Source organism: Sinohyriopsis cumingii, chromosome 19 (assembly GCF_028554795.1).
Source record: "Sinohyriopsis cumingii isolate HCF-2022 chromosome 19, ASM2855479v2, whole genome shotgun sequence".
Classification (NCBI taxonomy): Eukaryota; Metazoa; Mollusca; class Bivalvia; order Unionida; family Unionidae; genus Sinohyriopsis; species Sinohyriopsis cumingii.
Genome location: NC_142979.1, coordinates 35169393 through 35196512, shown reverse-complemented (window position 1 = coordinate 35196512; position 27120 = coordinate 35169393). Strand labels below are relative to the sequence as shown.

The window sequence follows — 27120 nt, the reverse complement described above, 5'->3', positions numbered from 1 at the left end:
AATTAATTTCACAATGATAGTCCAGGCTTTGAACTGCCATGAAGGATATAGTCATGATAACATCTGGCCTATTGCCCGTATATTGGTGGATTGATCGGTCATTGAAAAGAAGGAAATTGTGTAACTTTTGACAACAAATATCACAAAGAACAATGATGCTAAACAACATAGCAAAAAATAAAGATGAATTCAGGTTAAGGAGATATGCCAATATATAAGGACATCATCTGTGCAACATACTAAAGAACCTACAATATGGCAAGATAACTTACTGACTCTTTATATAAACTCCAAATTTTATCAAAATAACCCAAGATGCCACTAAGCTGTACACTTTAAGAAAAATAATAAACCAAATTACAACAAAATTAAATTCAAACTTACTAACAGCTATCAAGTTTTAAGTTACTGCATAACTGGAATGGATCAAGTAATGTCTCAGTACAGACTATTACTACTTTAACAGAAGAAGTGTTTACAAATATGGCAACAGTCTATGCAACACTGATTATAGAAATATGAACTAGAAATTATCTCTTATAATGATATTAAACTTGGTAAATAGCAGTTTTTCTACTATTTTACATTTAATAAACTAGTTTACCACAAGCAGTTCATTTTCATTTAATGCAAAACTTAACATAGGACGAACATAATAATACTGATGCCTTTGCCATCATCATCATCATTGTATTCATCATCATCATCATCATCATCATCATCATCACAACAGAAAACTGATACCAATATGCCTCACAACCTTCTACCACAGGCTTCATCACAAACTGTCAAAAAATCTTACTTTCTCTTCCTTTCTATATCTTCTTCCTCTTTAGCTCTCCTTTCTGCATTTTCTTGTCTCTGTTAAGATACAAGAACATTGCTGTTAGGACCTAGGAATCAAAATCTCATAGGTCAATACAATCAATGATATCGATACATGACTGAAAATGTTGAACACTTTTGCCCTCAGAAAAGGGACATGGATTAGTATTACCTTTATTTATATAATATCTTCAAAGACTGTAAACAATGAGAAAAAATAAATGAAAAGTTATAGCACAACAATAAAGTACAAGCCTAAAAATCCACGTACTTGCTTCTAGATAGGTCTGGCATATGGCATTTCTGACATTAGATAAAATCTCCATGCTGATCCAATGAAGTGAAAACAAATGTAATCCAAAGTAATCTCTTTACAAATATAACAATAATGGCTTTTTTTATACAGGAGTGCTGGATATAGGTTGAAAATGCAGGGGACCCTTGAAAATACTGGAGATACAACAGGTATGTGAAATGAGGTTGGATTGAGCTTGTCCAATATGTCAACTGTAAATTCTCCATATGGAATGGTATCCATTGTCATAGATTTAGTACTTGCAACAAATGATGAATTTCAAGGCCATACCAACACTGATCCTTATATATGAATTTCAAGGTCATACCAACACTGATCCTTATATATCAATTTCAAGGTCATACCAACACTGATCCTTATACATTTATTTCAAGACCATACCAATACTGATCCTGATATTTATTTCATGGCCATTCCAGCAATGCTCCCTATATATGAATTTCAAGGCCGTACCAACATTGATCCTTATATATTAATTTCAAGGTCATACCAACACTGATCCTTATACATTTATTTCAAGGCCATACCAATACTGATCCTGATATTTATTTCATGGCCATTCCAGCAATGCTCCCTATATATGAATTTCAAGGCCGTACCAACGCTGATCCTTATATATGAATTTCAAGGCCGTACCAACACTGATCCTTATACATTTATTTCAAGGCTGTACCAACCTGATCCGTATATATGAATTTCAAGGCCATACCAACACTGATCCTTATATATGAAGTGTCCGATAAAGGTAACAGTATTCAATAACAGAAAAGGTGAGCCAAACAAATCAAGTGACTTACATGAAATGTTCATGAAATGACAGCATGACTAATGTGTAGTTCGCATTATGAAATGCAATACTGTACATTATCATCCAAAGCATTGATAGTTTAAGCTGAATCAGTTAGTAGCACAAAAATTCATTTATAAAGCTTGTTAACAAAAGTTATGACCAACTGAAAAACAGCAAGGAATTACATATGCTTTATAAATGAAAAGTACTTTTAAATACAGATGTACAAAGCTGAAGCATTCAATTTCATGAGAATGCAGTGTGTCAAGCAACTAACACACAATAAAGACTAAAATACTCATGTATATCCTGTTATTTCTTATATACAGGGTTGATAAGGTTAGTACTGCGTCATATAAGCTATTAATCTTCAGCATGTTTTCATTTACTCTATATTCATTCATAAAAGGGGAGGCAGATAAAAAAAATTAAAGAACCTAGTCTGGGTTCAAGGCTAACTATTGCTGGTGCACCATAGTCTTTGGTGCTTAAGGTTCTTATAATGCCTATGATTCTGGTTCAGTTTAAGATTTGGGTGCAAGAGTGCACCATACATGTCTGGTTCACTGCCTCTATGATTTACCCATCTTGGTGCAATGGTTTGGTCACAAACACAAGACAAAGTTGTTTTATATGAATTTCAACAAAAAGTGTGGATTCCAATAAAGGAATAAAGTATCAATAAAACTATAGTGAATTTAGAATAACAAATTATAGGTGCACTGAATATAAATAGAGTTGTTAGATGCAGATGTAGGCTATTCCCATTATATTTAGATTCCCAAAAGAAAGAAGTCCAAAAGTATATAATTTTACTATGGTCACAAAATAACACTCTTCTAGTGTTATTTTATGCAATGGAAATAGTTAGATAACTTTAGCGTTTTTACCATAGCCACATCTGACTTTAAGGTTGGTTGAGCCATAGCATATCGAGACAGTAGTGTATAGAGACAGTAGTGTATAGAGACAGTAATGTATAGAGACATTAGTGCAAGATTTTGGACTTCGCACATTCGACAAAGGCTGGAAAGTGACAAAGGTCATGAACGCTGACCTCTTTTTATACTATTATTATTGACCAATCAGAAGTTAGCACTTGCGATCATCGGGCAAGAAAGAATTACAGACCAATCAAAATCAAGCAGATCAGATCAGTTACAAATATGTCTCTTACAGCATCTATCAACAACACAGTGTAACAGTAATAAAACAACATGTGCTCTGCTCAAATCACATCTGCCAAAATAAGTCTACATATCTGTGAATTAAATCTGGGACATTTTAATAGTAACAATTACATATAACTAATAGGGTCATTCATAGCTGTATGAAACAGCTCACTTCATGAACAGAATACAAGTTACAATGGTGCCATGAACAGGAAGTGCTATGCTGTAAACATACTAAAGATGACGTTGTGACCTGAGCCAGATGTACCGGCGTAACAATACCAACGCCGATCCTTATATATATATGAACTTCAAGGCCAAACTGTTATGCACATCTGTGTTATGTATATTTTTTAATAATCATAGGTTGTAAGGATCATTTAGTTAATAAAATTTTAAATACTAATTTTCTTATTGGTTGTAAAGTTACACTGAAAAGATAAGTCATTCTTAAAGTTCCATGGTTTAGTTGTACTATTAATCCAGGTAAACTTCATGTGATCTGATATCAGGACATGAGTTCTGAAAGGTCAGGCTGACCTAATTTCTGATTGGTTAACATCTGATATTTGTTTCCTATTTCTGATCATTCTAGAAAGAATATGTCTTAGTTTTGTATACGTATGAGATGTTCACTGGAGAAATATTCATTTGTAGTGTTATTATCAATCTTTGAATAATGAGTTGTGTTTGCTTGGGGGATTCATTTATTTAATTCAATCATTCATTGGAATTATGTTTTATCTATTATTCTATCTGAGTCAATTTTCATGCATCAACAATATTTCTTTTTAGTATAAATTCTTTTTTTTTTCTTTCCTTGCAGCATTTTAAATTACTGTAAACTTGGTACATAAGTAAAATATCTGAGTCACCAGAAATATTATTTTCTGTACTAATATTATTATTATTATTATTAATTTATTATTATTATTACTACTATTATTTCTATTATTATTATTATTATTATTATTATTGTTAATTATTATAAACAACACAAAGAAAATACATTCTTGTCAGAAGATACAAATTCTAATTTAAATTAACCTTAAATATCTTCAGAGCAAATTACTTCATGATGATAAATATATGAGGAATATTAACAATTGACAAGATAATTATGATGCACTGTATCTGATCTGAAAAAATAAATCAACTAACCTTCTTTCTTCTTTCCTCAAGTTCTTCTGCTGTCAACTTTTTCCTGGGTTTTCTAATAATTTCTGGAAGTGGTCCCATCAACACTGTAGTCTGCCTTTTCCTAAGGCCTTTTTCTGCAGTGGCTTTTAATTCTAAGGCTGCCCTTTCAGCTGCAAAACCAGACTTGTCAGTGAAAAAGATACACTCACTTCTGTGGAATATGTCAATGATTTTTCAAAGCAACAGTGAATAGATCCTAGAAACAGATTACAATGAGCTAATTTTGATGCTTGACATATATTTAATAGAAGATGCAACAACATTCCAACTCAGCTGAAAATAAGCACAAAAAGGCAGTTTGCCTAAATGGGTTAAATTTGACTGATATTGTAACTGGAGCCTGTGACATTATTTTTTAGCAATAAAGTAAATAACACTGACACAACTCCTGTAATAGGATTTTTTTTAAATCAAGGTTAAAGAGTAAAGAGTTGTGTCTCAATTCAAGTGCAAACATGCCTTCATTTCAAGGAGAAGCCATGCCGCAAGTTTGGTTTTAAAAGGTGAAAGATACATTTGTACAGTATTTCCTCATTATAATGCAATCCATGGGAATCACTGAGTCCACTGTCTAATACCTATAATGAAGTACATGATATATATAATTTTACCTAATGAAATGAGATCATGACTGTCCCTGCTTTATGTTTTATAAGAAGGGCCTTATAGTGACAGTGTGCTGCATTATACCACAGACATGATTCTCAAGCTATGTGAAATAAGCCCATTATAAGTAGGTCTCAATGATCTCATTCTAGTCTGAAGTCTGAATTTGAATTTTACCATCTGCCAATATAAAAAAAATGATACAAAAGTTAAGCTGTTTGCAACCGTTATTCTTAAAGCTCAAGCTCAAACTCGAGGTCAAAACCCAAGATCTGAATAAGTATTAAATCTAAATTCCGTATACTAGTATCATTATTCTTTCTTTCATTCTCAATTGCATGAATACTTTCTGTTTTTTATTTCTTTATTTCTTCTGACAAATTTGGCTATTTAATATGCTTTTTACTTACCACACAAAAAATTGACTACAGGTAGTAACCAGAAGCTACAGCTAGCAGATATCATAAAACATTCATATGCAATCAAACAATAGAAAATGTTTTATAATCATTTGTTGAAGGGTTAAAATAAAACAAACACATGCATACATATTATGACTCTTAACACAGTACAGCAAATGAAAACCTAAATATCACAAGTCCAAAAGTATCACGTATTCCAAATGAGTTCCAGTGGTGTTCCAAATGAAGTTCAACCTATTGTGCTGATATGCCAAGTCTGGAATATTCTAATGTCCTAACAGTCTTGATGTATCACAATGATTTAATCCAAAATGTCTTTAAATGACATTACAGTAATTCCAAAATAATTACTAAGTCCTAAAGTTTATGAGCACCTTGAAATTCCAATAAATAGATCCTCTCAATCATAACTGAACAAAATTAAAGTTGATTCTACTAAGACTGATGTTTAATAAAGGTATAATCAATTCCCATGAAAACATCCCTTATAAGAAAATCTAAGACACAATTTCAAAAACAGAAAGAATATCAAACGTTCAGTTGCAGGTCATTCTAATTCATAAACAAGGTCAAGTCATTCACTGAAATTCCAGCATCCAATCAATCAGAATTCAAGGCAACAATAGAATTCCCAAGTAAACATGTTTACCAAATGATATTGCCTCATCCTGAGGTACAAACCAATAATGGACAAATTTAGCTATTTAATATGCTTTTTACTAAATGCTTCTTACAATCTATAATCAAAGCAATTAACACATTCTATATATATATATATATATATATATATATATATATATACACATTAGCTTATATTTTAATACCAGACTACTGAAGTGGATTTATCAAACAGCTTTGTTGATCTGTAGAAATATTTCAGCAAGAACTTAGGGTGGATTTTAGTTCTAAATACAGCCTTGATAATGGATCTGTTTGTAATATGAGGTATGACATGAGTACTGTGATATAGAGCAAGATGAATGTAATACATGAGTACTGTGATATAGAGCAAGATGAATGTAATACATGAGTACTGTGATATAGAGCAAGATGAATGTAATACGATATAGAGTCGCAATAGAGTTGTGGCGATTTATATAAAGAGGAAGATATGAACAATTATTCATTGTTATTCCTATTCCTGTTCTATTTTATTTTCAGTCTGCAGAAGTATATACTGTTGTGCTTAAGTTTGAGATGAATAATTTATTTAAATTATTTATTGGAATTACAAGTGCACATAAGACTGCTTGGACTAAACATTATTTTGGAATTATAAAGAATTCATTTAAAATATGTTCCAATGCCACTGTTATACAACAAGACTCTTGGCATTCAATCACACTGTAGGCCATTGATATATCAGCACATTCAAGGATATTGGTACATCAGCACACCGAAGACTTGGAATTTATTCAGAACATTATATTCTCCCATCTTTTAAGCTATGGTTGTTGTAGCCAGAAAAGTGTTGTTTCACCTCTAATATTGTTCTGATGTATTAGAGACCTTGGCTATGATGAGAAAAAATGGACTTGTGGTCAAAAAGACATAGAGCAAGATTAAGGGTAAATCTTATTTTCTGGTTCCAAAATACGCCTCATTTATTTTACACAACTAAACGCCTCATTTATTTTACACAACTATATTCCTATACAAATATGTACCACTAACCTGCTACAAGCTCCTCAAATGCCCTGATATCTGCAGCTGTGGGCTCCTTAGAGTAATCTGTGCCTTCAAACACATACATACTATGAGGTGGTTCAATTTCCCCCTCCTCCTCATCTTCATCCTTTTCCTCCTTATCCATCAGCTGAAATTAGAGTATTAGAGTACTGCTTTAGAACACTCCACTAAAGAGAGGTCATCTAGATTCTACATATATCATTGCTGCTAATACCCTCTGCCTCTGATGGATCCTCCTGACAACCTCTACATTGCCCTTACCCCTGCCTCTGATGAATCCCCCTGACAACCTCTACATTGCCCTTACCCATGCCTCTGATGAATCCTCATGACAACCTCTACATTGCCCTTACCCCTGCTCCTGATGAATCCTCCTGACAACCTCTAAATTGCCCTTACCCCTGCCTCTGATGAATCCTCATGATCTCTACATTGCCCTTACCCCTGCCTATTTCCACAGCATAACCAAGGTAACACACAGTGTGTGTCTTTTTGTATCAGTCAATTATTTGAATTAGTCTCTTTAAAACATTTTTAATTAAGGACCGTATGTACAGAGTCCACACGCAGCTAGTGAAAAATGTTAACTGATCAGTTTTACAAGTGAGAGGATTGCAGTGGTGTCTTGTTAGGGCTGTTCCAGTAAAACATATACCCCCCGGGGGAAGGCACTTTCAAATTCACCCAACCCACAACAGAAGCAATTAAAAAAATATTATGATCCACTGTCAGATATGTTTTAATCAAATAAACACTGCCCACTACAGAAGCATATTTTTTTAAACATAATTTCTGGCTATGGGTTTTGGGCAGCAGAAGCTATTTTAATATTGGGTTGGGTGCAGAAGCGATTTAAATGACAGCTGGCTGGAGGTAATCTACTGAATTCTTATAGAACACATAATCTACTGCATATTTTTATTTGTATTTATTCATTATAATCAATCTTTTGTCCTTTTGGTTGTTTGTCTGTCAGCCATGTAAGTCTCTGATATTGTGAAATCACAAATTTTCATGGTGGCTTATTATTGGTATACATCATTGATCAGTCCCTTAATACCTATTAATTTATAGCAGATATTGATGAGACCCTTAAATACCTACAAATTTATTGTAGATGTCATTGATCAGTCCCTTAATACCTACTAATTTAAAGTATATGTTATTGATCAGTCCCTTAATACCTACTAATTTAACGTCCATGTATACAGATTTTATAATAGGGATTTCTATTCAAATACAGAAATGAATTTGTATCCTTATTAAACTGTGTTTATAAAAAGGGATCACTATGTCTTGCTATTTTTCTATGTTCTCAGGCATGCTGATTTTGATTAGAACAATAGTAAAATCTTGTATTACTTTAAATGTGTGGTCAGTCACTATAATTCCTTGTTATTATTTTTTTCAATAAATGTTTTGGTAAACTTAGAATACATGATTTTTCAATAAATGTTTTGGTAAACTTACAATACATGATTTGTCAGAAGAAGAAAAAACCAATAATGCCTGTGGAAGTGATGTTGCATTACTTCTGCCTATTTTTACACTATATCATTTCTTGTAACAACATATTTCAGTTACCGATGTCTTATTTTTATGCTTGTTGCAAGACTAATATAAAGTTTAAAAAAACAAAAGAAATATAGCAAGTCAAACATTTTTATATCATAAGTTAGATTTTAAAAAATGGATGAATGTCAAGGAATCATTTTCCCCAGAGCTCTCATAAAATCAATGTCATTGCAGTTAACTGTATTGTCAACAGCATCATCATCATCACTGATGACCTAGCAGTAACATTCTGCACTTTCAATCCAGTTGTCACAGGTTCTATCTCCCACTTCTAGTCTTTCATATGAGACTTATACCTATGGCCTGAGGAGCTTTCATGGCAGAGTGGTATAAGATGCTTGTCTTGTGATACAGATCTGAGGGGCTTCCATGGCAGTGGTACAAGATGCTTGTCATGTGATTACTTGCCTCCAATGTGTAAATGACAATGTTGTCAGTTACTTTTGGAAGATCAGTGGTTCTATATAAGTGGTGTTTGGTGTCTCAAAAGTACTTGGATTTTCTTCAGCAGTAAAACTGGTTGCCAGATATAGATTCTCTTCATCTGAAAATGGTGTAAAGGCCATAATGATCTACCAAAACCCGAGATCTTATGTCTAAATGACTTCAGCTGTTGGAGATAAACATCAAATCAACAGAGGCTTCATGTTCCTAAGTGTACTAAGGTGCTTGCTTTTACATCACTTAAATATCTCACAGTGTGAGTTTTTGTCACAGATCAACCAATTTGGGTTAGTGGACTTTCGTGGTTCTTCATGCACCTAATACAGTGGAACCCCGCTATAACGCGCCCTGCCATAACGCGAATTCGGATATAACGCGGTCGTAGCATGGCTCCCGAAATTTCGTATATTCATTCACACATGGAGAAAAAAAATTTGGAGAAAAGCAAAAAAAAAAAAAAAAAAACAAGAAATTAACTTCATTTTGGGCATGAGATTAGTTGTGACTTTTAAAATAATATGATCGTGGCATGGTTCCTGAAATTTGAAATTCATTTACGTGTACTTTTATCGGACCGTGAAAATATTTGTTTAACGTACGATAAATAGTGTGTAAAACGTTTATTATAATTTGGTGGAAGAATTCGCGTACGACTTTTAATAATAAACGATCGGAACTTAACAATTTATCCTGGTTCTTTAAGTGACTTTGGAGAAGTGATCGTGTATGAATTCTAAAATAATACGATATATATAACGTACGAGAAATAGTGTGTACAACGCTTGGCTTCTGAAATTTATCAATTTGAACAGGTTGTGGTGAAGTTCCGTATTCTACTCTAGAAGAGAAAACTGGTTTCATTAGGTTTTTGAATTGTTAAGCTGAAGTAAACATTATCGGAAGTGTTACTTATTACGGATCCATGAGTAAAGCCAGTAAATCGTCTTTGTGATTGTCTTCCATGAATTCTGTATACAGTCGTTGCTCAAACAATAGCCGACATGGGCTTCTTATTTAACTGCAATCACAGCCAAGCAGCAGACAAAGTTGTGGTTGATACAAGAGTCGCACAATTTAATAAACATCAAAGGACGAAAGCCGCCAACATGTATGCTGTGCTTGGCGGTGTGATCAAACAACAAACAGTTGAAAGTAAATAATATCCACTTTATTATCTGTAAATTAAAAGGGTATGAAATTGTACATCCGTTCAGCTTAATTTTGTTTTATATAAAAAGTGATTCGTAACCATTGCAGGCCTTCATTACTTAGTTATTGAGCTTTATCTGTGTACGTTGTTTGCTTATATAAAAAAATATTTTACTGTTATGGAAAAGCAAGTTCAAAAACGCAAGTCGTTTTCTGCTAAAGAGAAACTGTATGCCCTAGATCAACTAAAGAAGGGCAAACAACAAACTCAGCTTGCCAGAGATCTAGGAATCAGCAAGTCCACTTTGCGAGGGTGGAAAACAGATGAAGGAAAGCTCCGTAGTCTACCCAACATTCTTGAAGAGGAAACTGGTTTACAGCGTAAAAGGGTTAAGTTAGCTAATGACAATGTCCTAGATTCAGCTTTGTACCAATGGTTTGTACAAGCTCGCTCAGAAGGTGTTCCAATTTCTGGCCCAATTCTGAAAGCCCAAGCAGAGAAATTTGATCGCCGTATCAATGGAGATGATTCCAAATTTAAGGCGAATAATGGCTGGCTAGACAGATTCAAGAAAAGGCACGCTATCAGCCAAGTTCTTGTGTCTGGGGAAATCCGCTCCGCTGACAAAGAGGCTGCCAATTCCTACCCGATTGGGCTTAAAAAGTTGCTGGAGGACAGTTGCTACACAGCCGACCAAGTTTACAACTGCGATGAGACTGGTTTATGTTATAAAATGTTACCCGATCGCACCCTTGCAACCAAGACTGACAGTCACAAACGAGAAGGTTTCAAGAAGAGGAAGGACAGAGTGACTCTCTTATTTTGTGTTAACAAGTCTGGCAGCCACAAAGTCAGACCTCTGATGATTGGAAAATCGAAAGCTCCCAGATGTTTTCATCATGTAAATATGAAGGCACTTCCATTTCAGTACACTAACAGCAAGAATGCTTGGATGAATAGCTCCATATTTGACGACTGGTTTCACAAAACATTCGTTCCAGATGTTCGGGCTCATTTACGAAAACTCAAGCTGGAGGAAAAAGCTCTCCTCCTGCTGGATAATTGCCCTGCCCACCCCCCAGCGGTAAATCTTGTCAGCAGTGATGGCAAGATCAAAGTTTCGTACCTCCCGAAAAACACTACGTCAGAAATCCAGCCACTTGACCAAGGCATAATTTCCGTATTTAAACAAAATTATCGCCGTGAAATGATAAAGGGAATGGTAGCAGATAATAACGCATCCGTCGACACATCATTGGCATTACTCAACTTAAAAGAAGTATTAATTTAGCAGTTTTCACATGTTTCTTTTGATGTTCACAAAATCTGAAATAAAAGTTATTTGCACGCTGAAATCATGCGTTGATTGTTAATTATTCTTGCAGTTTTCGCATATGATAAAATTTTAGCGGTATGAAATTTGTACAGACACCGTATGTAGACCCGGGAATAGCTGCATGCAATGACCGTACGATATCAGACGGCAAGTAAATGGTTTCAATATTTTGTTCATCCTATATTTTACACGACGAATTCAGACTATTACAAAATTATTGAATATTTTAAATCTGTACGATTTTCAATGAAATTACATCCATTATGGATGAACTGCATGCCACGACGGCACGGTAGCATACGGTGTTGATACACTTTTCATGATATAGCGATAGTCTGGTATTATCGGTCAATCTGTATTATCGTTCAAACAAATAAAAATTAGTAAATGTTTTTAATGCACAGTAATAACCTATAAATATATTAGCCTTCGATTATTTTGAATATATCTTAATTAATGCATTCCAGTTAATATTCATCTGATGATAAGCCGACTTTTGATCATTGTACATGTATACACGTATATGTTCTCAGAAAAAAAGTTAAATATTGTAAAACCCCGCATTAACGCGACCCCGCTTTTAACGCGATCCGATTTTATGGACCCCGACCATCGCGTTATAGCGGGGTTCCACTGTATATTGTTAAAAAAAACAACCAAAAAACCAAAACAAACTAAATCAACCAACTAATCAACTGTGGCAACAACAGCAGAGGTACTAGTCCATCATTTTTGCCACAGCTGTCTGAGTTTATACATTTTGACTCTAGTAATTTTTGTAGACCTTTGAATATCGTCAATTATGCCTTTCTGACAGCTACCAAAAAGTCATCATCAGTTGGTACAAATGGATTTCTAATGGTGAGCATATGAGATGAAGAAGTCTTAAGTAATCCTGCATCACATGCTGCCAAAAAGTTTACATTTTAGCTCACTTAAAGTTTCTCTAACAATGTCCATTGTTCCAACTAGAACTGTTATAACTTATTCAAGCTATATTCACCGATATCTGGAAATATGCATCTGTAATAAATATTTGTAACAAAGTATGAGAATGCATCAATGTTTTTCAATGATGCATTTGAATTGAGCAACAACCAGAATCAACAAACCAAGAAATAAAATTATTCGCATCTCTCAGGCAGAAGTACAGTGTATACTGGCAATCATAATCTACCAAATTTGCCAAACCTTTTTCCAACCATACTGATTCAGTGGACATAATCACCAGAATGGATAGAAACAGACCAGAACAGATATAACCAGAAGGTTAAAATCAATTTGACACATCTTTTAAGTAGCTAAATTCACATTGATTTAGTTAACTGTACACCCTTTGTCTTCCTTATGAAGTAATTTCTTACTGAAGCTGAGAAAATAATGTTGCACACATAAAAAAGAGGCACACTTCTACTATTATTGTTTTTATTATACTTCTCCATTCCAGTCTGTTCTTATGATCTTGTCCCTCTACATACTGTCTGTCTTGTCATAATATGTATCTAAATTTGTCACTTACTTTTCCTACTACTATACTAATTAACTGTGAATATGCATATCAATGTGAAACAGCTTAGAAGTGGCAGCATCGATGTACAATACACAAGTCAGCAGGAAAATGGATTGATAGCCTTTATGGCTTCCCTTAGTAAGATGTTGAGCTTGTTCACTTTGATAATTAGTGGCTATTACTACTGACAATAATTGTCAAAATTACAAATCCTAACGGCCGCGAGGTCAAATCTGCATGATTTTAATGGTACATATCGAATGCGTTTTGGCTTCTCCCACTTACTGTAAAGAAATGTATAAAAACAATAGGGTACCAGACTGCGACTAACGAATCACATGACAAGATCACTTCCTTTAAAAACACGGCAATTTGTTTACATGCATAAAAAATTGTTTTATCAGTATTGTAATTGGCAACATGAATAACTTACTGCAAAAAGATCAACATGTCATCGAGGAAAAGAAAAATTCTCAGTGTAGAAGAGAAAGTGAAAGTAATTAAACTAACCGAGAGGTGGGGGGGGGGGTCAAGGATCCTTGCAGAAAACTAATGTCGGAAAGATGCATATAAACAATATCATGAAAGAGAAAAACAATTCTGCAGAAGTGGGAAGGCGAAATGGATGGAGAAAGGAAGATTGTTTGAGCCAGGAGATGTTTGTATTCTGATCTAAATGACAAGAAAAAGCAACAATTTTGTCAGTTGAATTGGGATATGACGACTTTACCGCAAGTAACGGATGGTTGCACAGATTTCAAGTGCGACACAATATTAAGTATTCTGTCCTTAGTGGAGAATCAGCTGATGTTAATAATGTAATTGTTGAAGATTGGAACAAAAGACTAAACAATATATGCAAAAGATATGACAGCAAGGATATTTTTAATTGTGATGAGACTGGTTTGTTTTTTAGACTGTTACCAACAAAGTGACAGATGATGTGATCTTTAACATAATTATAAAGACAGTTTTAAAACTATATCAATGATTATTCATAACATTCTTTTGAAAATGATGAAACAGTTTGTTTTACATTTATTTCACAACATGCATGTGATTTTTTAATGAAAATATTAAATGTTTTAGAATTAAATGTACTTGTGACTTTCTTCATATGTATTTACTATTCGCATTGTCATCCCCCTCTAGAAAGGCCACCCTCATTATAAGGCCACTTTCCTGCTGCAATAGGGGTGGTCTTATAAGAGGGGGACTACTGTACTGTTATAAATGACCACATGTACATCTCTGGGTCTTTCTGCCTCTGAATTCAAACACTGTAAATATCAGTCGATTTTCCCACCCAGCTGCCAGTCAAAGCCTTTGATCTTGCTGCCCAGTTATTGCAGCATGTTCTTTTGATGTACTCTTATAATGGTGAACTGTATGGGGGGAGGCTTTCAGCCACTAAATTCTGTAATTGTAAATATCAGCACAACTAACTGATCAACACATTTTCCCACTAAGCAGGTGGCTGAAGCATGACCTGCAAGTCTTTGAATTTTGCCACCCACATATTACATGTGTATGAAGGACTCTTGCCTAAGTGATTTTCTGCGTCCCCAATAAAAAATTGGCATCCAAATACGTGTGATTAAGCATTTCTGAGACTTCTGAGTTTTCACTAACATGAACTCTGCCAAAGATTCACTTCCTTGAATCTGCCCTTTGCTGCCTCTTATGCCAGATTTTCTCTCTTCCATAACGCTGCATTAGGGTTTAAAGTCCAACATTCCCATAGTCTGCTTGTTCAGACATGGGTATCTTGAATAAATATAATTGGCATTTTGTCCATCCAACACATACTTCAATTGTGGGCTCAAAATCACAAAATGGTATTTTCAGTGACATTTTCCCAGTATCCAACAGACCAATATACATGAAATTCATTTTCATCATAGCTATCACCAGCCAGTATTTGCTGACTGAAAAGTTCATCTGAAGACAAATCCTGTTGTGATTCAGCCATATTGGTTTTCTGTGTGGCCCTTATTCGAAACACATATTTGTAAAACTTCCATGACGAAAATAAGGTTAAAACTACCATAAAATGCTTGTTCCAGGGCCCAATGAACCAATCAAATATAGTTTAAGAGCCATTCATGTCAAACTGAAGTATATAGCTATCTGTATGTCACATCAAGCACTGCGAGACCACTACTGGCAGCACGAATTATGTCGCGAAATGTACTTTTAAAGTTAAAAGTTTAATAAAAATCGCATACGGTGCAAAGCATGTTTTATATCTGAGCCATTGATGTATTTTTCTGGAACACGTATCACTGCTTTAAAAGTAAGTGAATTCATACAAATTACGCATACTGGCATCATTTTCTGACCCAATGTTTTATTCACGTTAGACCACTAGGAGGGGGTTAGATGCAATTTTAAATATATATTCGTTTTATTTTCTGACAACCCCACCTGTAATTTCTCATTTTGTTAACACAACCCACAACAGAAGTGATTTTCCTAACCCTCCTTCCACTTACAGAATCAAAATAGTTTGAAACACAACCTCTTACAGAAGTTTTTCTGAAGTGCCATCCCTGGGGGGATATGTTTTACTGTAACAGCCATTACACAAATCTTTGACACTGTCAATGTAGCAAACACCCACTCAAGATTCTAAAAGAATCTAATGACAGAATAACATGAATTAATCTACATTTGTACACATTCTTTTTTGTCAGCATCTAAAAAATTCAGTTTTTATAGGTACATAAATTCATGTATGGAAAGGGAGATAACTGTCTATACAGCCAGATCATTTCTTTGTTGAGTCTAATTTGTGGCATGTAGCAATCACTATATCCATGAAAAATGAAGTCATTCAAAATAATGAACACTTCATCACTACAAGAAAACTGGTATGATTCAACAGTAGGTCAAAAGAGCGAATAATACCATTCAACAGTATATCAAAATAATGAATGATACCATTCAAAAGTATGTCAAAATAATGAATGGTACCTTTCAACAGTAGGTCAAAATAACAAACACTTCATCATGACAAGAAAACTGGTTAGATTCAACAGTATGTAAAAATAATGAATGGTACCATTCAACAGTATATAAAAATTATGAATGCCTTACCATTACAAACACCTTGTAGAGATATTTAATCATTCATTACGGAAAATTACCACTGTAATTCTTAATAAACAATACCTCTGATGTGCTTGGCTCTGCAACTGTTGCCTCACTGAGCTGCCACTCTCCATCAACAGATGGACCTAAAATCTTCACAAAGTCTACGTCTGCACTGCATGAACTCTCTTCATTCAGCAACTCATTCACTCCAAACTTCAGAATATCTTGCAGCTGCAAATATGAATTGATGTCATTATTATTATTATTATCATTGTTATTATTTATTATTATTATTATCACTATTATCATTATTAGTATTATTATTAATATTTGGTTTAGTGCTGTAAGAAATACCCTGCCTACAGTGACCTTGACATTCAATACAACTGGTTACTTATCATGACTGAACTTTGCAACTAACCTTAACTTTATCATCAGTTATCAGCTCCTGCCTGCCCTGTTTGGACATGCCCAGTGAGAACTCCCCTTCTTCAATCACCTTCTCTGACAGTTTGAGCTTCATCTCTGCCCTCTTCAATATGATCTCTTCAACAGTATTCTGGCCAATTAGACGGATGATCTTCACAGGCCTTTAAAGTAAAGATGTAACCATTGTTACACAAATAATTTTCATTGTAAATAAATTTTTCAAAGAAAACAAGTTTTTAAAATATCAACATATGAGATGTCTACAAAGCATGAAATTAGAACAGTTCAGCTTTAATAATGAGCAAAATAGTATTGTTTTCATGAATTTCACATATCCTTGCAATCTGCATCAAAAACTGTACAGTATCTTGATTCAAAACCACAGAAGCCCAAACCATATGGATGTAATGCATGGGATGAACATTTCTTCCCTAGTTATCTGCATCATAAAATTAGCAATTTTGGTTCCAATAAACATACTATAAAATGAACACATGTTTTGACTAACATTTTTCAAGCACCAGTAAAAAGTTTCTCAAACAAGCAAGAGGCCCAATAAGGCACATGATTTTAATTGCAGCCATATTTGATTACACATAGGCATCATTGTGTACAAAACCTAAAAGCCCTTGCTATAGCTATGCATTCTATGCATTTGTTTGAGTAGTCTTTGAGAAAACGTCATTTACAGGTTTTTTTATTTTTAACTGTTAGACTTGCATCAGCTCTCCGCAAGAACAAAGATACTGGACAGACTACTTCTTGAAGCTCTGTTTGCAGATGACTGTGCACTTAAGGTACACAAGGAAAACCCCTACAGGCCATTGTGAATAAGTTCTCTGAGGCATCCAAGCTGTTTGGTTTGATAATAAACCCAGATAAAACTGAGGTACTCCTTCAGCCAGCTCCTTACACAAAACCCACCACAACCCACCATCAAGGTCGAGTTGAAGAATGTGGTGAGCTTTACATACCTGGGAAGCCCAATGTCTTCAGATGGGTCACTAGACAAATGAAATTACAGCCAGAATCTGGAAAGCAAGCCAAGTCCAAGGAAGACTATCTGTTAAAGGGCTGCAGCAAAAAGACATCTGGATGACCACCATCATCAAGGTCTATAAAGCTGTCATCAGTACCTCTGTGATCTATGGCTGTGAAACCTGGACTGTATACCACAGGCATGTAAACAGCTCAAGCAATTCCATGTGTGCTTACTACAACGAATCATACAAATCTCATGGCAAAACAGGGTGTCCAACTTATAAGTCCTCAACAGGGCATTGAGGCACTACTGCTGAAAGCCCAGCTCAGATGGTCTGGCCATGTTGTTCAGATGGAGGAGATCAGAATACCAAGACAGCTCTTCTATGGTGAGCTCAAGCAGGGAAAGCAGAAACGAGAGCTACCCAGGAAAAGGTACAAAAACAAAAGTAAGTGTAACCTGAAATGGTATGGAATCCAACCCAATGAGTCCTCGGCCATGGATCAGTCTACCTGGCATGTGCTCATCACAAAGGCTGTTGAACGAGTGGAGGATGATCACTGAAAATGTCTCACAGACATGAGCAAAAAAAAAATGGCACATCACAGCATCCCAGACCATCAACTTTGCAGACTTCCCATGCCTAACCCGTAATATCCTGTGTGCATCCAACTGTGGACTCAGATCCAACTGTGGACTCAGGAGCCACATGCATAGTCACCATGGGCTGCACAACTAGCATCATCATCGGATTCGAAGGACAACCAAACAGAAGAATTGTGGCCATATTTGACAAAAAGAGCAGATGCACAACAGGAGTGAATGCATTTTAAAATTCAGTGTTTCTTTTTGGTTCAGTCCTTATACAATAAGAGTTTGGGACCTATGATGATAAAACAGGACAATTCTGACCAAACTTTCACTTGGATTTTCAAATGATTGACCATCAATCAGAAACTTAAATGAATGAGTAGAAATGACCACACAGACAGCCTTTTGGTCCAAATATGACTTCAAGATTTTACTGAGATGCAATGATTACGGAAATTTTGGTTGTCAACTTGCACTATCATCAATTCAGAAAGAAGTAAAGGGTGAAAGTGTAAGAATCACACAAAAGATTCTTCCTTACAGCTGCTTCAGTTTAGAAAAGTAATGCCAATGTATCACCATTTACTATCATTACTGGCACTGCTACCATCACCACCTGAAAAGTGTTACCTATGTATTCCCATGTACTAATGTTACTGACATTGCCACCAACACTATCAGAAAAGTGTTACCTATGATTTGCCACTTCCTAACATTATTGGCACTGATACCATCACCATGAAAAAAGTGTTGCCTATATTCTGCCACTAACATTACTGACACTGACACCATCACCACCAAAAAAGTTACTGTCTTTCCACTAACATTTCTGCCACTGCCACCATCACTACCAAAAAAGATACCTATGTCATGTTATTTGCTAACAGTACTGACAATGCCACCATCAGTACTAAAATTTCATTACGTTGTGCCCATTACCAACATTACTGACAGTAACACCATCATCAACAGAAAAATAAGACTTCTGTCTTACCATTTACTTATGAGGCAAGACAAAAATTATGGTGATAACACCGTTAAGGATCACTGCTTGTGGAACGTTTAAGCACTTTACTGGTTCAATACTTTAAATATTTACATAGCTACAGATTGAAGCATTTCAAAATCACTTAAACATTTATAGGTTGTGTGCATTTTCCTTGGCAATTCTAAGCTGATAATCTATCCCCAAATAAGGGTCACTACATTGAATGGTAGGAGAAAAAGTACACTGTGACCAAGTGTCCACACAATAACAGTATAACTGTCTGTGCAGTAATAGTATGAGAAACAATACACTGTGACCAACTGTCCATACAACAACAGTATGAAAAAATTACACTGTGACCAAATGTCCTTAGGATAATAGTATATGAAAAAGTACACTGTGATCACATGTCCTTACGATAACAGAATGAGGAAAAGTACACTGTGACCAAATATCTGTATGATAATAGTATGAGAAAGGTTATACTGTGACCAGATGTGCGTATGATAATAGTGTGAGAAAAAGTATACTGTGACCAGATGTCCGCATGATAATAGTATGAGAAAAAGTACACTGTGACCAAATGTCCTTATGATAATAGTATGAGAAAAAAGTAAACTTTGATGAAGTGTCTTTACAATAATAGTATGAGAAAATGTAAGCTGTGGCCAGTTGTCTTTACAATAATAGTATGAGAACAAATACACTGCTGTGAACAAGTGTCTGTACAATAATAGTATCAGTATTAAGTACACTGTGACCAACTGTCTGTAAAATAATAGCTAAATAAACATTTAAAACTTCATAAAATTTACACAGGTTAAGATCATAGATTCCTATTATTAAATGCAGGAAAAAGGAGATGATTGGGATTTAATATTTTCAGTATGACACAATTAATTACATCACATCAGATTTTCTACAACAGAAAGCCGGTATGGCTGATTTATGACAAGTCATATCTTGCTAACAATTTTCAAAGGCCTCCATTTTATCATTTCTTCCACAGGAATGTTTTGGAAAAAATTATAATTGTATACAAATTTGTCTTCTGCATTCTTAAAAAAGAAACAGAAGTTTCAGTGAAGCTAATTTAGGCCCAATCTATCCTTAGGTTCCAAGTGCTGCGATACTTCTAGGTAAGGTATGACATTGTACTGATGATGTCCATAACGTAATAATCATTTCATTTCAACCTGTGCTGATTTTATGAAATCAGAATACCTAAACAGGAGTAAACTTTCTGTCATGTGTGCTGATTTTACAAAAGCAAAGTACCTAAACAAGAGTAAACAATCGGTCTTGTTACTTCAGAAGTAAAATGGCAGTAGATTAAACATGATAATATTATGTACACTTGTAATTCTATCCTGGCTTCCAATCGCTTAGCACCAATCACTGTCTGCCCTGATCATAATGTTATAAGAGTAATCTCTCCTGAAAGATAATGGGGTCTATTTTATGAAGAGATTAATAAATAGAAAGGTGGTCTTAGAACAGATCATCTGAAAGTGTTTAACAGATGTATGCTATGGTATTCAATAAACCAGATCAATCAGAAAAGATCTGTTAAATTGTCAAAAAGTTTCAGCTCAGATTTAGCATTACACTTTAGTATTCACTTGGAGAATGGTTTTGAGATAATAGTATTATGACTTATGCTGAAACAATGGTCTGGAGTTTTAAATTCTGAAACAAATTAATCATTTTGAGTCAATTAAAAAAATTCTGTATGTGTAAACTCAAGCAGATAAGAATAAAGAAGACTCCCCTGACCTTGTCTGACCTATCCTATGGGCTCTAGCTGCAGCCTGTAGATCATTCTGTGGGTTGAAATCACTGTCTACAAATATTACAGTGTCAGCTCCTGTCAAGTTAAGACCCTGTCCTCCTAAAATTAGAATTTAAATGAGTGTCTGTCAATAACAAAAAAAAAAATGGGCTACTATGAACAGTTTTAAATTTGCTAAGGGTGACAGCACAAAAAAATGTTTCAGAAAATCTACATTTTAGGAGATAGCAGATGTCCTATGTTATTATTCTAGGGTCTTAAACTAGATAACAAGAAAAAGTAAAACCAACATGTTTAATAAAACTGAAAACTATTAATTTATTTCACTAAAATACAAAGTGAAAGAATTAAAAATAACTTATTGTGTATGAATTCCTAAAATCATAAAATTTCTATCAATTCCAATAGTTCTGAGTAATCCAAATAAAAAGTTCCAATGGCATTTCAAATGATATCACTAAGGTTCTGAATTGTCAACAGTACAGAAGAAATCACTGATATAATCCCAAAATGTCTTTAAATGAATACATAGTAATTCCAATTCAGCTATTAATCCAAATGTCTTTGAATGAATTGACAGTAATTCTGAACAGCTATTCTATATCAAAATAGTGTTTAAATGAATCTTAAAGCACTGCAATTCCAATGAATGATTATATTAATTAAATGACTCAATCCTCTCAATAGCTTTTACATGACCAATAATACTATTAAGAATGTCTTATTCTGCATAATATTTTTAAACACCCTACCTGCTTTTGTGCTCAGTAGGAAAACAAAAGTTTCCTCATTCTGGTTAAAATTCTGAACAGCCAGAAATCTCTCCTCTCCTCTGACTGAACCGTCCAGTCTCTCATAGGTGTAGCCTACAATGAGTTTTATCAGAAATGACTTGCATCTAAGTTGAATCCAACTGCAACCTGCCAAGACCCAGATCATAATGTGCTATGAGGTCTGGTGGGTGAGCATTCTTTAGGAGTAAACAGCAGAACAAGCAAGACAAACCCTGATCTGCCAGCACATTATGCAAATGCAGGTCAGGATCAAAGTTGTCTGTAGTTGACTAAACTTACATGCAAGTATATACAGTAATATGGATTATTATAACAGGACTGATTTCTTCATGAGGTAATGTGTTACAGTTGTATCACAAGTATCATAATACTGCAAAAACCTGTATATTATGGACAGTCCATGACATGACAAAATTGTTCTTATACACAGGTGTCTTTTATGTACAGGGGCAGTACTCTCCATGTGTTTTACAGTTATGACTAAGTGCTGAATAAAATGTGAACAAAATAGAAATTCTTGTGGATTAACAAACTTCTCCTAAACAGTGTAATGCACCATAGCATTCAATAATGAAATCAAGCACTGAAAATGTCAAAATCCAGAAGAAGCAAAACCAAAAAATGCAATGCAACAAAATGTTACTGGATTAACTCTGACTTTTAATCCTGATCATCAAAAAATAATTTTTTAATTAAAATTAGGATTTTTTTTTAAAGAACCACATGATATTACTTGATTCTAACACATGGAAGTATCACAAACAGTGATTTTAGAAAATTGTCATAAATTATATTGTCTGTTCTTTTTTTGTAACCCACATTATTTTTAAAGCAACAGCTTCATGATCACAAGAAAAATATGAACCTTGTAATGTCAATCATTATGAGTAGATAAGTGTGTTACTGACCATTAAATCAATTTTCTCCACAAAAATCAGCATTATATATATTATACCTTGACATGTAAGTATTGTAACTGAGAAACTATCAACATTATAATGAACACTAAAGTCAGTATCATATATCACTGACATGTAAGTAGTTTAACTGAGAGAACAATCAACATTATAATGAACACTAAAGTCAGTATTATATATCACTGACATGTAAGTATTTTAACTTAGAGCACAATCAACATTATTATGAACACTAAAGTCAGTATTATATATCAATGACATGTAAGTATTTTAACTGAGAGAACAATCAACATTATTATGAACACTAAAGTCAGTATTATATATCACTGACATGTAACTATTTTAACTGAAAGCACAATCAATATTATAATGAACACTAAAGTCAGTATCATATATCACTGACATGTAAGTAGTTTAACTGAGAGAACAATCAACATTATAATGAACACTAAAGTCAGTATTATATATCACTGACATGTAAGTATTTTAACTGAAAACACTATCAACATTATAATGAACACTAAAGTCAGTATTATATATCACTGACATGTAAGTATTTTAACTGAAAACACTATCAACATTATAATGAACACTAAAGTCAGTATTATATATCACTGACATGTAAGTATTTTAACTGAGAACACCATCAACATTATCATTAATACTTCAGTTAGCATCATATTTCATACCTTGACATATAAGATTTAATTGAGAACATGTCATACATTGACATGTAAGAATTTTAACTGAGAGCACTGTCATTATTATACTTTATCAAGACCTAGTTTCTATCCTTCTGCCATTTTGTTCATAAGTAGGGTACCCATCACCATGATCTACCCTCTTCGGCCTGAATGAGCCTTTGTCCACTGAGTATTTAACTGTCAAAATAAGCTGGACTTCCCAAATATGTGTACATTTGATATCACATGTTGTGAGCTGCTAGGAAGGCAAGTCCATGCATATATTAGTTCACACTGTTAGTTATGGGAAACTTTGCTGACAACAAACAGTGTCTGTTGTATTAAGGACAAATACTGAAGGATTTTCATAGGAGCCCCTAAAGTGTCCATTATGAACAGGCATCTCCTATATGGCAGTGTCTCCTAAGGAATGTAACACTGAAGTTAAAATCTTAAATACAGTGATCATGTTTGGATATTCATACATTCTTCTATCACAGATAGATAAATGAAAGCATGAAATTCTGTCTTGAAAATGAAGTGAGGGTATAGCAACAGAACCAGGGTTACATTACAAAAATGAAAACTTTCATGGGGAATTTGAAACAATAAGTTACTGGCTCAACTAGGCAGAGGGTGGGGTACTTTAAGGTAACAAAAGCTACTCGACATAAGAGGTAGCTTTCTGCAATAAATCTTATAGCAATGGTTTCACTTAAAAAATTTACCATTAAAGTCAAGAAAATAATTTCTGGAGGATCAAAATAATAATATAGCTTAGGATTTATAATGTGGTCATTCTGTAATATAATGATTTTTATTCAGAAATGACCAATCGAAGGACTGAAAAATACATAGATTTTCCAAAAAGAAATTAAACAAAACCTTTTTTAATTGTGTACTCATAAATTCGAAAGGTGCGAACATTTACCACAATTTTGCCAAAACATATACTTTTGTCTGCAATTTCTTAAACATTCAAAAAGAACAGATTTTTAAACAGAATCTGAAGACCTTATACCCTGTAAAAAGCTAAACACAACTGCACTTAGTCACAGCCAAAATATAGCTGATTCAAAAATGGGCAACTCATACATGAACGGATGCAGCAAAGTAACTCCAGTCGCTTGCTACTCTGTCTTTATATTCCATATAGTCATGGCAGTGAGGATACACTGATAGAAAGAGAAAAAGGTTTCAACAGAGTGTAGGCATCTTAAATGCTAAAAAAGGAAGACAACTCAAATAAATACCCAAGGCATTACCTCTGTATCCCATATAATCTTGAAGAACATCAAGCATGTGTGTCATCTGTGAGAACATCAGGACCTTGTGGCCAGTGGACTTTAGGTATTTCAGGAGACAGTCAATGAGTATCAGTTTCCCACTACTTTCCACCAGATGTTCTCCAAGTTCAAATGGCTCAGGCTCAACACCTAAATTGGTTATAAGAGATTTGATTAAACATATAAACAGAGAAATTAACTGTATCAGCAGTGTCAGATTAAACACATTAAGCACATGCTTAGGACACCAGAAAAAATTCAAATTACTTGTTGATAAAATTGAATGAATTACATATGACCATTTCAATCTGCATGTACAAGTATTTTGGTTTGGAATGAAGGCAACACTGGTATTTTCCCAACCATTTTAGCAATTAATATTATCTTTTTCAGTTTCACATTTTGTAGCGGGGGGAGGGGGGGCATAATATTTTCAGTGCTTAGGGCACTGGAAGGCCTTAATCATGCACTGTATATTAGTATTAACTGTCATTCCTCAGACCATAAACTATAATACACAAAGATCACATGGGATTTTCCATTACACCATGGGCATGGAGTACACTAAAACGTATTTTTAATGAACCCTTCTGGAAAACGACTTTGTTGTTACGGCAATTTGCTATATTCCTACCAAAATGTACGTATTATAATTCATCAATTATCTAGATCCATTATGAACTAGCCAATAACTAATGATATCTGTTTGTACTATGTTTTACTCCAGTTGAGTTAATTCTCAGATTGAGTACAAATGTTTATAATCTATATTAGTCCAATTAATGAGCATCCAAACTTGTATTTTATTGTGGTGGTTGGGATCTGATCTCACCTATTCAAAAAACACTGCAATTATTGCTGACAGAATTTTCCACAACTGATAAGTTCACACATTGTTTTTGGTATTAGTAATTCATGAAGGTCTTGAGTTATGGTCAGTGATCTGAACAGAATATTTCCATGACAACTTGTAAATACTCAATGAATCACAATACCTTACCTCCTGTTTATATATCAAACAACTAATCCAAAGCAACTTTTCTTATTCAAAATGGTCATTTTTGTCAGGTTACTAAAAGTGTCTGCTGATTTGTCATGTGACCATTATCATGGTTCAACAACATGCCAGATTAGAAAATGAATGGATTAAATGACAGTACCCTAAGAAATTTGGGTTACATTATAAAATTAATCTATACGAGATAAAAACCATTTGTTCAGAAGGAAAATCTGTCTGAAATAATTTGCACGTTTTATTAATGTGTGAAATCAGATCCCAAATCACCAACATGCAAACACGTTGGGGGGCTGATTTATCAGACTAACTCCTTATTGATGCATTAACATCTCAGCACAAATAAACCACAAAAAATGAACATAAGTGAAGATCATTTTCTGTCAAAACTTAACTCAAACAAGCAGGGCTATGATAACTCTAAAATATTCTGATAATGATACAGAATTGTTTGATATCAAAACCTTTCCCATTACAAATCCCCACAGAATGATAAGCCTACCCCCACTTAAAAAGAATTTACAATTTGTTTTTGGGGAGGGGAGAGGCAGATGGAGGGGGATTTTTTTATAATACTATTTACCAAATTCTCAAAAAAGTATGAAGCAGATTCCTTGGGCTAATCATGGAACAAAAACTGCATCAATCACATGAGATAAAAAGTAACTCCAAATTGAACTAAAACCCAATGACATTATTTGTGTGGTGTTTATGACATTAGATTGAAACCAACATAGGCCCAAAAAATAAACAGAACTGAATTAAGTCAGAAAAGTCATTACCAACAGATTATGAATAGCAGCTGACAGATAAGTGTTACCATGAACAAACATTAAATACCACTTTTTATTACAATCACAGTAACGAGAATCAAATATTTCCACACATTTCATAATTATTATTGGAAAAGTCCTTCATTCAGACATAAAGCAGACAGATTCCAGGAACTGATACTCCCCACTTTTCTCTGGAAGATGTGGTGTGTAGAGTTGTCAAATACATTGCAAGGTGACACTTGTGAAAAATCATGTTAACCTAAGATGCCATGATCACAAAGCTGCATCCCCACAGAGCTATTGTGCAGAAAAAAAGTGAAGGAGACAACAATCTGTGACCATATCTATACTAAAAGATTGTGTTGCCTACTGAACACATACATAACCACTACCATTGGGAAGATGGATTCAATATGTGTGCAGCATCAATCTTCTTTCCGGTTTCAAATTGAGAAGTATTCTGATCTGTGCCCATCAAGTCAAACCTTAATTATTTGAAAAAGGTTCATTGCTTAGTAAAAGACTCTAATAGTCACTGAAGAAAAAAACATGATTTATCAAACAGCTGACATAAATTTCAACTGCAGTATATTTTACACACCATCAAAGAGGTAAGGATGGTTGACACATTTCCGCAGCTGCATCAAAATGTTCATCAGACTTCTGGTACCACCTGAATAGCTACTGCTGCCGCTATCAAACGCATCTACAATGAAGATTTAAACCCATACATATT

General features: G+C 34.3%; 1 protein-coding gene across 1 annotated transcript in view; it reads right to left on the bottom strand.

Annotated features, from left to right (window-relative positions):
- LOC149775432 (ATP-dependent chromatin remodeler CHD1L-like) overlaps nt 1-27120 on the bottom strand; it is a 79667-nt gene that overhangs the window by 27268 nt on the left and 25279 nt on the right. The window contains exons 8-16 of the mRNA XM_089943026.1: nt 26986-27090; nt 24573-24743; nt 21666-21779; nt 20898-21012; nt 16553-16721; nt 16210-16362; nt 7006-7147; nt 4265-4413; nt 803-861 (exon numbers count right to left, since the gene is read on the bottom strand). Coding sequence (XP_089799152.1) covers nt 803-861; nt 4265-4413; nt 7006-7147; nt 16210-16362; nt 16553-16721; nt 20898-21012; nt 21666-21779; nt 24573-24743; nt 26986-27090 — 1177 coding nt within the window. The remainder of the gene's footprint in view (nt 1-802; nt 862-4264; nt 4414-7005; nt 7148-16209; nt 16363-16552; nt 16722-20897; nt 21013-21665; nt 21780-24572; nt 24744-26985; nt 27091-27120) is intronic.